General features: G+C 57.5%; 5 protein-coding genes across 5 annotated transcripts; 2 read left to right on the plus strand and 3 right to left on the minus strand.

Annotated features, from left to right (window-relative positions):
* Positions 1-352: 352 nt before the first annotated feature.
* On the plus strand, positions 353-2,380 carry IUM83_04062 (tRNA(Ile)-lysidine synthetase; the record flags this gene model as incomplete). Its single annotated transcript, XM_067928103.1, has 1 exon — positions 353-2,380. One exon carries the CDS (start codon positions 353-355, stop codon positions 2,378-2,380), a length of 2,028 nt encoding a protein of 675 aa, XP_067793789.1.
* Positions 2,381-2,537: 157 nt separating this feature from the next.
* On the plus strand, positions 2,538-3,158 carry IUM83_04063 (DNA-directed RNA polymerase I, II, and III subunit RPABC1; the record flags this gene model as incomplete). Its single annotated transcript, XM_067928104.1, has 1 exon — positions 2,538-3,158. The coding sequence occupies one exon, from the start codon at positions 2,538-2,540 to the stop codon at positions 3,156-3,158; it is 621 nt and encodes a 206-aa protein (XP_067793647.1).
* Positions 3,159-3,282: 124 nt separating this feature from the next.
* Positions 3,283-4,149, minus strand: IUM83_04064 (Cytidine deaminase; the record flags this gene model as incomplete). Its single annotated transcript, XM_067928105.1, has 1 exon — positions 3,283-4,149. One exon carries the CDS (start codon positions 4,147-4,149, stop codon positions 3,283-3,285), a length of 867 nt encoding a protein of 288 aa, XP_067793771.1.
* Positions 4,150-7,742: 3,593 nt separating this feature from the next.
* IUM83_04065 (CMGC/MAPK protein kinase) lies at positions 7,743-9,788 on the minus strand (the record flags this gene model as incomplete). Its single annotated transcript, XM_067928106.1, has 1 exon — positions 7,743-9,788. One exon carries the CDS (start codon positions 9,786-9,788, stop codon positions 7,743-7,745), a length of 2,046 nt encoding a protein of 681 aa, XP_067794003.1.
* A 959-nt stretch (positions 9,789-10,747) lies between these two features.
* On the minus strand, positions 10,748-11,989 carry IUM83_04066 (uncharacterized protein; the record flags this gene model as incomplete). The annotated part of the gene is made up of 2 exons (XM_067928107.1): positions 10,748-11,264; positions 11,352-11,989. The coding sequence occupies 2 exons, from the start codon at positions 11,987-11,989 to the stop codon at positions 10,748-10,750; spliced, it is 1,155 nt and encodes a 384-aa protein (XP_067793648.1).
* Between the last annotated feature and the right edge of the window lie 673 nt (positions 11,990-12,662).

Below are 12,662 nucleotides of genomic sequence, written 5' to 3' on the forward strand. Positions count from 1 at the left end.
TCGTTGCTCTCCTGCAAGGGAAATCATCTTGCACCCGGCGTATGCTCGCTTCCGCAAAAATTACCGCACCTTGAGCAACCACTTCCTTGATCTACTCGCGCCACTTTCCCCAAGCTCCACACTGAGAATTTCGTAGCTCGACAACTAGAGAGCTGAAGAAATACGCTGTCTCGCCGACTTTTGGCGCCTAGCGTGGTTCCCCTCTGAAGTGGTTTGAAAGACATCAGAGTCAAATCCCCTTCAACTTGTGCGCCTCCTCTCCTATTCGTCGGAACTTCTCCCCTTATCAACCAATCCTGGCGTCCAAAAGATACGTCGCCAAAGCACTGGCCAAAACTCTTCCTCGTCCATCATGACGTCCGAGGCGCAGGACGTGCTGAGCTTCTGGTTCGACGGCGACCAGGCCGAGACGTACCGCTGCAAGTGGTTCCCGCCCGAGGGCTCGGACAGGCAGCAGACGACCGACGCGCAGGTGGCGCAGCAGTTCGGCGCTCTACTGGCGCGTGCGGAGGCCAACGAGCTCGAGAGCTGGCGCGACGAGAGCGCCGACGCCTGCGTGGCGCTCGTCCTGGTGCTGGACCAGCTCTCCCGGCACGTGTACAGGGACCGCAATGTTGCCGCAAACGCGGAGCAACTCAAGCGCAACGACGCCCACGCGCTGGCGATCGTGGAGCAGAGTCTGCTGCCCAGGCGCTGGCACGAGACGCTGCCCGTGCCGCGCTTCGTGTTCGCGCTGATGCCGCTGCGTCACTCGCCGACGCCCGAGCGGCTCAACGACGTCCTTGCAGCAATTGAAGCTCGTCGCCAATTGCAGGAGCAGCACGGAGACTTGTTGGAGAAGTTCCGGCGCACCACGACCGGCAGGCTGCAGCACCTGCGAGGAGGCCCCGAGACGGAGACGACGGCGACTGGCATATCGGACGACGACATCCTGGAGCGTGCGTTCATAGAGACGGACGAGAGTGACATGCTCAGGAACAGGCTGTACAGGGCGATGGACGAGTACCTGACGCAGATGAAGGCGCGCGAGCACTCGCACCTGGCTGTTTCGCTGTCGGGAGGAGTGGACTCGATGGTGGTGGCGTACTTGATGCACAAGCTGAGCGAGAAGCATGGGGGCTTTAAGATCGTGGCGGTGCATCTCGACTACGGGAACCGCCCCGAGAGCGGAGCAGAGTGCGACTACGTGCGTCGCTGGTGCGAGAGGTTTGGTATCATTTTTCACGTACGGAAAATTGACGAGGTGAAACGAGCTACCACTCGACGTGATGACTACGAGCGGGTGTCACGTGAGATCCGATACACGACGTATGCAGAGGTGATGGAGAAATATGACATCCCTGGGATGTGTTTCGGCCACCACCGTGGTGACGTGCAGGAGAACGTTATCTCGAATATGATGAAGGGGCTGAGTCTGCTGAACCTGAATGGCATGGCGGCTAGCAGTATCGTGAACGGCGTCCGCATCTGGCGCCCGCTGTTGGACTTTGACAAGGACGTTATCTTCGAGTACGCACACCGATACGGCATCCCGTATTTCAAGGACACAACGCCCAAGTGGAGCACGCGTGGCAAGCTGCGCAACCACCTCGTCCCGCTGCTCAGGGACATGTACGGCGATGGGTTCCTCAACAACCTGTCGGCGCTTGGCGCCGAGTCGACGCAGTGCGCGGAGCTCGTGGACTCTCAAGTGCTGGCGCCCATCATGAAGTCGGTCGGACAGAGCGAGGTGGCCGTGTGGGTGGACTGCGGTCTACTCACGGACCAGCCCTTCTTCGTGTGGAAGGAGGTGTTCCGACAGGTGTGTCACTCCGTCATGGGCAACAGCATGGTGCGCGAGAAGCCGCTGCACGAGCTGATCCAGAAGCTGGAGCGTCTGGAGGCCGGGCCCATGGGCAAGGCCAAGCACAAGAACAAGGACGCCGAGGTGGGGTCCTGGATCACGCTCAAGAAGGGCAACCGGTCGTTCCTGACCAAGGACAAGCAGCTCATCATCTTCCGCGACCGGTTCTTCCCCCGCAAGGCGTACGCGGCCGCTCAGTTCCCCATTGTCACGGGCGAGTCGTATGTGTTCGGGCCCTGGCAGGTGCAAACGGAGCTGCTGGACGGAGACCACGCAACGGTGCAGAACCTCCGCGACTGCAACCCACTGACCGTGTGGGACCTCGTGCACGCCAACGGCCTGTCGTACGTGTTTCCAAACGCTCCGCAATTGCTGATCGACTGCGACTCTCGCTTCCACGTGCTACGCGCCATTGAGAAGGTCATCACGGACGCCATGCCCATCGTGTCCTCGTCGGGCGCCTTCGACGTCGTCACGCCCGGCGACGTCACCTCCAAATGGGTACATGTCACTATGACTTACACCAACACCCAATAGAAGCCTCACTGTCACTAAAGCGAACTCAACCGTATTTTCCGCCAATCACGCGAGCGTAGCTCTTGACTGGACCAACTCCCATTCCCATTCCCAATAAGCGCAGCTGACCGCTGCTCCACGTCCTTCTCGTCCTCCTCTTCTCTCTCTTCCTGCAGCCATGTCGGAGCTGACGCCCGAGGCCTCGCGCCTGTACCGCGTGCGCAAGACAACCGTGAAGATGCTGCACAACCGCGGCTACATCGTGAGCGAGAACGAGCTGGTGATGACGCCCGAGGCCTTCCAGACGCAGTTCGGCGACAACCCGACGCGCGAGATGATGACGATCCTCGTGGAGAAGATCGACGACCCGAGCGATAATTTATTCGTCTTCTTCCCGGAGGACACCAAGGTGGGCGTGAAGCCCATCCGCAACTACTGCAACCGCATGAAGGACGAGAACGTGACCAAGGCCATCCTCGTGGTGCAGGAGGGCATCACGCCCTTCGCCCGCCAGGCGCTCAACGAGATGGCGCCGCGCTACAAGATCGAGCACTTCAAGGAGACGGAGCTGCTCGTGGACATCACGGAGCACACGCTCGTGCCCGTGCACCGCGTGCTGGGCCGCGACGAGAAGGCCGCGCTGCTCAAGCGCTACCGCATCCGCGACTCGCAGCTGCCGCGCATGCAGGTCACCGACCCCATCGCGCGCTACTACGGCATGACGCGCGGCCAGGTCGTCAAGATCATCCGCCCGTCCGAGACGGCCGGGCGCTACGTCACCTACCGCGCCGTCATCTAAACCCGGGAGGGAGTGGAGCGAGTGGCTGGCTCTGTCTCTCTTCAATAGATATTTTTTTCTACATAGCTCTAGGTGTGTGTGTTGTTATGTTTTTTAGTTGTTTTGTACATGTGCTGTAGCAGGTTTAGTCGCTTTCGAAGAGGTCGGACTCGTAGCCGTCGTCGGACGCCTTCTTCTTCTTGGTCGTGGGTGGGGCTGGTTTGGGTTTGGATGGCAGAGCGCGGATGAGGTGGGCGGCCACGCGCTCTTCCTCGTCGCCGTCGTCGTACGAGATATCGCACGAGCCGTTCGGGTGCACGCGCTCGACGGTGCCCGGGTAGTACGCGGCCTGCCCGCCGAAGCGAGCTTCCACTCGGTCGCCGCGAGAGAATTCCGGCTCGAAGTCGTCGTCGGACTCCTCTTTCTTCGGTAGGATGGTCGTCTTCGTCGTAGCTGGAGCTGGAGTGTCTTTGTCGGAATCGATATCGTCGTCGCTGTCACCGTCTTCGCCATCGTCCGGGGTGAGAAGGTCGGGGGCAAGGCGCTGGATGACTTTTTGCGGAGACCGAGCCAGCTTCACGTCGTACGTTCCGTCAGTTCGACACATGCAGATTTTCCCTCGCAAGTACTCGGTGCGCTGTCGGACCATGACACGAGCTCCTTCACGGTAGACCACAGGCTTCACATTTGAGAGAGCCAAGGCGCTGCGCGGAATACGCTTCATTGTCTGAGCTAGACCGAATTCGTTTACCAAGATGTCAAACGTTCCATCGGTGCGACACAAGACAATTTTCCCCTGGCGACGAGTTTTGGTGCCTTTGTGAGCCACGGTGACTCGCGAGCCCACGTTGAAGCCGGTCTTCCCAGCTGCACTGAGCAATTCGTCTTCGGGGTCCAGCACGCGCAGTCCACTGAACTCGACGTTGCGCAGGTGGCGACCGCTGTCGAAGTGGACGTCGGCCACGAAATAGTCTCGATAAACGCGTTCAATGGTGCCACGACCGTGAATCATGCTGGCTACGCGTGATCCAGGTGCAAAACCTTTTCGACGACCTCGATGCTGCGATCGTGTGCTTTCAGCGGACGACGTATCTGTTTCTGTGGAAGCTTCAGTTGACCTTGAGTGGGGTCTCGAATGATGCCGACGGTGTGGCGTGCTGCTTTTGTGCGAGTGTTTGGAACGGCGCCGCCTGTGACTTCTTCTTCTGTGTCGGCATGCTCTTGAACCACTGCTGCTATCAGAAGCCGTGCTTCCAGTGTTATCACTATCATGCTTACCATCGTCTTCACTGTCGCGCTTCCCGTCGTCGTCGCTGTCGTTTTGCCGATCAGCGCTACGGTGGTGACGCTTTTTGTGCACCTTGCTCGATTGTCGCTTTTCTCGCTGTTGTTGTTTTCGTCGTAGTGCCTCTACTTCTTTCTCCCATTGGGTTCCGTTGGATATTGCAAGCTTTTGCCTCAAGAAGTCGTCATAGTCCAGTCTGCTCTTGTATGCACGATGCCGAGGACTCTTGCTGGCAGTACGTCCCTTTCGTGGAGATACGGTCACTCGTTGCTGCTCGATTGGTTTAGATGCAGTATCTATGTCAAGAAGAAGGTCGCGGGGGTAACTCTGGTTAGCATCAAGGCGCTTCATGAGTCGGTGAAAGGCAGTCCGGGAAACATCTCGCCGACGAATACGACCGAGGCCTTCGCGCTCCAGAAAGCGCAGCACTTGTTCTCGTGATAATGCTGCGCCGAGCTCAAGCGCTGCTTGAGCTGCTTCCACTGCATTAAGCATGCAGGTTGACTCCTCTTCGTTGTCGCTATCGTATTTTACATCGTCATCCTTCGTGCTACTGATTTCAGCCCCGTGCCGTCTAGCAAACCGGTCAAATGCTTCATCCACTTGCTGTTCGCGCCGCCTTCGTCTCTGTGATTGTCGGGATTTACCGTCGTCGTCACTGTCTTGAGCTTTGGTTTCTCTATCAACGCATTTTCCATCATTCTCGTCATCGTGGTTGTTTCGACGCCGAGGTTTGCTGCTTTTTTGAGGTTTCGACAACTTGTCGTGCTTTACATCAGGCTGATTGGATTCACTAGGGGGCTGCGGGCACATTCGTACGTGACCAGAGCTGTGTAAGTGAACTACACGGCTGCGATGCACCAGTGCATCGTTACGCAGAGAGCGTTTGATGGATGCCGCCTCTTGTTCACGCGCGTAGGCTTCAGCTGCAAACTCCAAGCATGCTAAAGTGAACTCCGGAAAACTTAATGTCGTGGTAGTCTTCTTCTTCCGCTTCGCTCCATCGGATCCATCGTCGCTTCCTCTTTGTATTTTTGCTGGCCAGAAGCTTGCACACCAAACGTTCACCTCATCGACTGGAACCATCGGAAACAATGTTGAAAGCGCACGCTGTATCACCGTACGGGGTTTCCATCGCGTGGAATGAACAGGTTCATACGAGGTGAATAGTTGTTGTAACCTTGCTACGCTGGTAGCTTGTGTCCCCTCTCCGGCAGTGGTGGTGTCCACAAGCTGCGCATATCGCGCGATGAACTGGGCGAAGGTTACCCTCTCACTTGACTCGTCCATCTCATCTTGAGCATCAAGCCAGCGACAAGCGAGCTCTGTACTACGAGCTTCGCTTTGGCCAAGTTCCTTAAGCAGTCGAATCAGGCCTGGCTCATCGATCGAGCTAGCTTGGGCAGCCTGTTGATTGAAGCAGTTGCGCAAATTCGTCAAGTCCAGTACTGGGAGCCTGGGGCCAAAGGCATGAACTGCGAATGCTCCTTGGGTGACGGCAGGTGTATCCGCAGGCTGAGTGGCCAACTTCGAGAAGGCTCGTGCAAACGCTGGAAATGAAACTTTGCCTAACGTTGCTGCCTCTTTTCCAAATAGTTTTTCGCTGTGAAGTAAGCGCTCGACAGCTTGAGCTGATGCCTCCAGTGTGTCGGAACCTGGGCCAGCTTGGCTAGACACAGCTGGAATCGTGCATCGAAGCCGTGATAGTGCTTGTTTCACCTGATTGAAGTCTAAAAACCCGTCGTGGTCTGAATCAAGACGGTCAAACGTAGTTTTGAGTTGAGCTACTGCACTTACTCGATCGATATCGAGTACAGCCAAGTAGTCTTCAAGTTGTGTGTAGTCGAGGCCACGAGCAAGAAGTTCTCGATCACGCAGGCGATCCACGTGTGTTAGCAGCTTGGTGCGGTGCTGAGGGTTTACAATCCCAAGTAGCAGCTGCAGATCGCTCCCTTCAAGCAGTACTAGCGTGCATCCATCCACGTTATTGCGCTCGAAAACTTCTCGATACTGCGGAAGCCCGACATCTTGCTCGAGCCACTGTACAACTTGCTCTGTGTTCCAGTCCTTCACTTCAAGTGGTGTTTGATTTGCAGGTACGGATGGAGCTTGAGTGTGTACTGGAGGCCGCTTACTCTGCGAAAATTGAGGCTTGCCAAGTATCTGGGTCAGCTCGGAGTGTCTTGCTCGTGGGAACAGAGATGAGCTTCTGGTCTCCTCTGTTTCGCCTAACGCATTGACAAGGTAAATCGGGAAGTCTCCTAGGTCTGCTAAGAGCTCACGACAACCACCACACGGGAATGGGAGCATGTCCTGCTGCTCACTGCAGATAGCCATAGCGATCACGGCGGGACCTGGTGAATTCGTGCTAGACGTGATCATCTTCAGTACAGAAGCACGCTCAGCACAAAGTGTCATCCGTCCATTCTCGATAGCACTGGCGGCGTAGATGGTTTCGGATTCTGTGAGCACCGCGGCACCGATCCCCATACCCATAGCACGAGAATTGCGAGCTTCCCGGGCAGCAGCTTCGAGTACATGCTCCATTTTGCGTTTTCGCCCGCTCGAGTCGGCCAAAGCGCCCGCATAGTGTCGCTTGTACAATGTCCGGCGAGCATCCAAGCGTAGTTGCAAGACTTCATCGTCTTCTTCTGGGTCGTCCTTGTGCTGGTGATACAGCACTGACTTGCTACTACAATCACCGAGATGCCGCGAGCTAGTGTCAAGCCCGTAGATAGCTGATAGTCCTTGCAACTTAGCCGTGAGTAGTGTCGAGCGGTCTCCTTTTGATCCGTGGAGATATTGGTCGTGGCGATGGCGTTGTTCTGGCTGGCGCTGCTGTGGATTTATAGACTTGTTACTACCTTTCGCTCTGCTCCTCTGCTTGTTCGCACGTGCTTCAGCCCGCGCAAGCCGCAAAACACGCCGCAGATCGTCTTCAAGCTGGTTGGACATGGTAGCTAAGTCTCGACGCCAGTTCAAATGCAAGTCTGCCACCTTTTGAGCTTCACGAAAGCGATGTACTCCATTCTTGACTACCAACACATGCGATCGCTGCAAGATCCCATCGCCACGCAAATAGTCTGCTTTGATCAGGTTGCGACGATGCAATGATCGACACGTCCAGCTGCAATTGATTCCACGAAAGACTTGGGAGCCGGCCACGCCAAGGATCGAACTCGCCTAACTTTTTCAAAGTAAGATATTGCGTTCTATTGGGCTGGGCAACCTTAGCCATATTTCTGGTGTCTTCCATTTTCGGGATATATGCACGCACACAACATCGACGAAGTCCTTGCTGCAAGAAGCAAGTGCCTCGTTCATGCGACTTCTCGTGCCGGCTCCCCGGCCTCTTGCCGCGTCTGAGCGTCTGTCGGGTTGTCGCTGCCGACGCTTGTCCTAACGATTTTATGGTCACTATTGGTACTCTGTTTTTCGTCGACGCTGGGCGCAGCCTCACCGTCGTCTTCCGGCCTTGCTTCTTCCGTCGCAGGCGTCGACACCTCGACTTCGGCGGTAGTCGCGTTGACCGTATTCTCCGAAGACGGTGTGTTATCCTGCTCAGCAGTAGCTGGAGTCACCGGCGTCACGGGGGTGTTAGATGCCTGTGTGGTCGAAAAGCTGTCGTTTTCTCCTTCGCCAGCGGTAGCGCTAACACCAGGTTCCTCACCGTCCACCGGGTGGAAATGCCGCATCTCTTCCCAGATGAGCCTCTGCAGCACGGGCTTGGTCAGCTTCTCGTTCTCAAAGTCAAAGTCGAAGCTGGATGTAGCCGTAGTCTCGTCGTCCACGTTGCGGATGGAGGCCAAGTATGGGTGTGCAAGCGCCTCGTCCACACTGATACGTTTGTTCGGGTCAATCACCAGCATTTTCTGCAGCAGGTCCAACGCGTCCGGCGGGGAATCCGTGAACATTTGCGCAAGAGGCTTCGTCGGGTTCGGTCCGCGCTTCTGGAACTCGGCGTTCATGAACTTCCGTGCGCGCGCGTTTGTCAGGAAGTACAGCTCCTGGTCATTCGGCGCTCCGAGCGCATTCATGATCAGATGCAGCTGATCGATGTAGTCCTGTCCGGGGAACAGCGGCTTGCGCGACATCATCTCTGCAAAGATGCATCCCATGGACCAGACGTCCACTTCGCGCGTGTACTTCATGCAGCCGAGCATAATCTCCGGCGCGCGGTACCAGCGGGTCACGACGTACTCCGTCAGCTCGAGCTCCTCCTCGGGGAACACTCCTCTCGCGAGTCCGAAGTCGCAGATCTTGAGCTCGCAGTTGGCGTTCACCAGCACGTTGGAGGGCTTCAGGTCTCGGTGGATCACGTTGGCCGAGTGCACGTACTTCATGGCACAGAGCATCTGGTACATGAAGAAGGCAATGTGCTCGTCCGAGAGCGCGTGTCTCGAGTAAATCACGCGGTGCAGGTCCGTGGCCATGAGCTGCGACACAATGTACACGTCCTCGAACTTGTCGAGCGCCACGGGCTCGAAGATGTCCTCCACGCCGAGCACGCACTTGTGGTCCAGGTGCCGCATGAGCTTGATCTCGCGCACGATGCGCTTGGCGTCCGTGAGGTCGTCGAACGCGCGCTGGATGTTCTTGATGGCCACGGTCTTGCCCGTCTTGGCGTCGGCGGCGGAGATCACGACCCCATACGCCCCCGACCCAATCGTCTTGACGTACTCAAAGCTGGACGGGATCTCGAACCGCGTGTTGGACGTCATGAAGCACTGCGTGCCGGGGCGCGTGGCCGGCAGGTACTTGGGCTTATTGGCAGCGTTAGCCGCCGCCGCAGCCTCGTCGGCTCGCTGCTTCTCGCGCAGCTTCTTGGCCGCCTCGGCTCGGCTGCGCTCCTCGTTCTTGAGGTCCTCGGAGGCCTGTTTCCCGTACGTGACGAAGCTGCCGTCCTTGGACGGCACCATGGCGTGGTTCCAGCGGATGGCCTCCTGCAGCGCGCTCTTCCAGGCGTCGAAGGCCTTCGGGTCCTCCGCCTCCAGCGTCATGACCTTGGTGCCGCAGCGCAGCTCCAGGCGGCGCGGGAACTTGGCGGCGTTCACGTGGCCCAGCACGTGGCCGGGGCCGATGGGCGTCTCGGAGCACAGCGTCAGCGAGTCCTTGCTCGTGTAGTAGCCCAGCGTCATGTGGCGCTCCTCCAGCCGCAGGATGAAGTAGCGCCGCGTCCACATCTTGAGCCGCAGCCCCTGCTTGAGCAGGTAGCCCTCCTGGATCACGTCCGCCGAGCGGAACACCACGGCCGGCTGCGCGCGGCTGGGCGCCGCCTTGCCGTGCAGCCACATGGAGAACAGCGACCGCGTCTTGGTCACGTACACGCCGTCGCCCGCCTTCTCCTCGGCGTCCTGCGAGCTCATGGCGGCGGGGAGAGAGAGAGAGAGCGGACCGGAGCGGTTTCTTGCCGACTGTCGGATGGCGATTTAGAGGCGGAATGAGGTGGCGCCGGCGTGCGCGGTGATAAGGGAGGGGATTGGGGATTGTTGTGTTTTAGTGAAGAGGGTGGGGAGACGTGTAGGTGCGTTTTGAGAAGACTGTGTTTGTGGTAGCCGATGATATTGGGAGATTCAATGGATGGAGGCTGCGCGGGTATTAGGTTGGGGAGGTTTGTCGTGGTAATGCGGGCTGCGGCGGCACAGCACGAGATTTACGCCGTCCGGGATGGAAAATTAGGCTGGGGAGAGGGAAACCTTCTGCGAGCAGGTTGTGGCTCGCGGTGAATGTGCGGGGGATGCTGTGGCGTGACTGTGGCGCAATGCGGTGCAGTCCGTCTTGGTGGTGCCGCCAGTAGTCGACTAATTTCGGGGCGGCTTTCTCGAAACGAGGTGGGTGGTCAAGCTGCTGCGCGACAGAGAATCGGATCCGTGCCAAAACACGGTGGGATTCACTTCGATTTAACCGGCCGGCCACCCCGAATTAACCCATAAAAGCGCGGCGTTGAAGCCATCTGTCGACGACGCTGGCTCTACTCGCTGACTACATTCCGACGCCCGACGCTGCGAAACAACTGGCAACTTCAACGCCACCACATCACGACAGCGGAGACTCGCGCCGAAGAGATTCGCCTTCGTCGAGGCATCGTGGGCTTGGATCGGCGCTCTTGTCCGACGTTGGAGCAGCTTTTACTTTGCCAAAAAGGACAAGTTCACCACCATTTCTGAAGTTTTTAGTTTTTTTTTCTGCTTGGATCAACGGACGCGAGCCCATCACGGCAGGTACAGGTACAGGTGCAAGTGCAACTTCTGCTTCTGGGGTTGATGTTGATAACGTGCAATGCATTAATAATAGGGTGGTATACTTGCTGCGGGCTGCAAGTGGTCTACTTCTTCGCCTTGGTGGCGGGCTCCGGGATCTCCGGGAGGCGCTCGCCCGGGTTGTCGCACTGGAGCAGAGGCTCGACGAAGCCCATGGAGATGGCCTGGAAGTGCAGGCGCCGCCGCCACAGGTTGGGCAGCAGCTGTGCCGGCGCGGGCGTGGAGCCCATGCCAGTCATGCACTCGGGCCACTCGCCCTTGCCGGCGGGCGCGCGCCGCTCCTGTCGCGGCGTCACGTGCGTCGGCAGCATGTTGAACACGAGGTTCGGCTGCAGCAGATTGAGCTTGTGCAGGCGGAACGGAACGGGGTCCACAAGCGACCGGCCGTTCACGTACAGCAGTTCGGCCGGCGCGCTGGCGTTCAGTGTCGGGTCGAAGTGCGCGAGACTGCCGCACAGCGTGTCCGGGTGCCGCTCCATGTCCTTGTTGGCGGTAGCGGACACGACGCTCGCTCCCCACGGTGAGAAGAAGTACGGCGTGTGCGAGAACTCGAACGACAGCCAGAAGGCCTCCTTGTCGCCCCTGCAGGAGGAAAAACGCAAACAAAAAATATGAAATGCATGTAAGTACGCTAGTACAACAGCAAGGAGCGTTGTTGCAAGGACGTACCAGGAGAACTCATAGATGAAGCGGTGCTCGGTGATGAGGTACCACAAGACGTTCATGGCCTTGCCGGCGTTGCGCTTGTTGATCAGCACCATGGACGAGTCCTGCTCATGGGCAGTCTTGCCGCGGTAAGCGAAGGACTTCTTGAACTCCGGTGACGGCTTGGCGTACTCGAGTCCGAAGCGTTTGTAGTCGAAGCTCTTCAGCCACTGGTGCAGGTAGATCGGCCCCTTCCCGTCCTGCCGCTTGTTGAGGTACTGGTTGTTGTTGATCACGCGGTCGTAGAAGAACAGCGTGCCCTTCTTCTTGTACCCTTCGTTTTCACGCAGAGCGGCGGGGTCCTTGAGCAGAATGGCGTCCGCGTCCACGAAAATGAGCTCTTCGAAGCTGGTGAAGTGCACCGCGAGAGGTTTGATCCAGTAACTCTGGAAGCTCTTGGCCATATCGCCCGAGAAAACCTTCTTGATGACATAACGCTCGCAAATATCGATGACCTGGATGTTATCATCAAGGCCAAAGAGAAGATCGACGGACGGTTTAGTCAGGTCGTGGCAGTGGTGCACCTCGATCGGCTCGATGTTGCCCAAACAGCGCAATTCACGGATCAACGAAATACCCAGCTCCAAGATACCATCGTGCAGGCAGATGAGAATTCCCTTGGAATTCTTCTTGACGACTTGGCGCGGTTCAGGAACAGGTTTCGGCACTTCCTTTGGCTTTTCAGTAGGTTTTTCAGTAGGTTTTTCAGTAGGCTTCTCGGTTGGCTTCTCGGTTGGCTTCTCAGTTGTTTTTTCGGTCGGTGCAGGTGTCGGTGCTAGTGTTGGCGCTGGTGTTTCTGTCGGGGTAGATGCGGGTGGTGGTATTGTGGTTGATCCAGGTTCGATCGACGCGTCTTCCGAGGGCGTAGCAATATCTGGAGATGCCCAGACTTCAGCACTGTCAACATCGGGCGTTGATGCTGCATTCAGAGCCGCCAAAACCATCGCTTCGTGCTTAGCGACGCTGCGTATGTTGTTCCTTTCACCCAAGCCTCCGTCGTTCACGAACGAGTACTGCTGAGATAGTGAACAAACGCTACAAAACAACATGAACGCTCCCAATCCTCGAATGTAGACATTGCCCAGGAAGCGGCTCTCTCGAATGCGCGCGCCCCATTCAGGCGCCTGCATTCTCGAGACGAACGGGTCAAATACGCGAGTGCTGTCGTGCCGGGTTTTCGAGGAGTGAGGGGCCTTTAAAGCACCATGGCCATCGACCTGTTGCCCCACGCACTATCAATAGTGCTTTTGCGATCGGGTGTCCGCGCACATGCTC

The sequence above is a fragment of the Phytophthora cinnamomi genome, assembly GCF_018691715.1.
Source record: "Phytophthora cinnamomi strain GKB4 chromosome Unknown Contig27, whole genome shotgun sequence".
Classification (NCBI taxonomy): Eukaryota; Oomycota; class Peronosporomycetes; order Peronosporales; family Peronosporaceae; genus Phytophthora; species Phytophthora cinnamomi.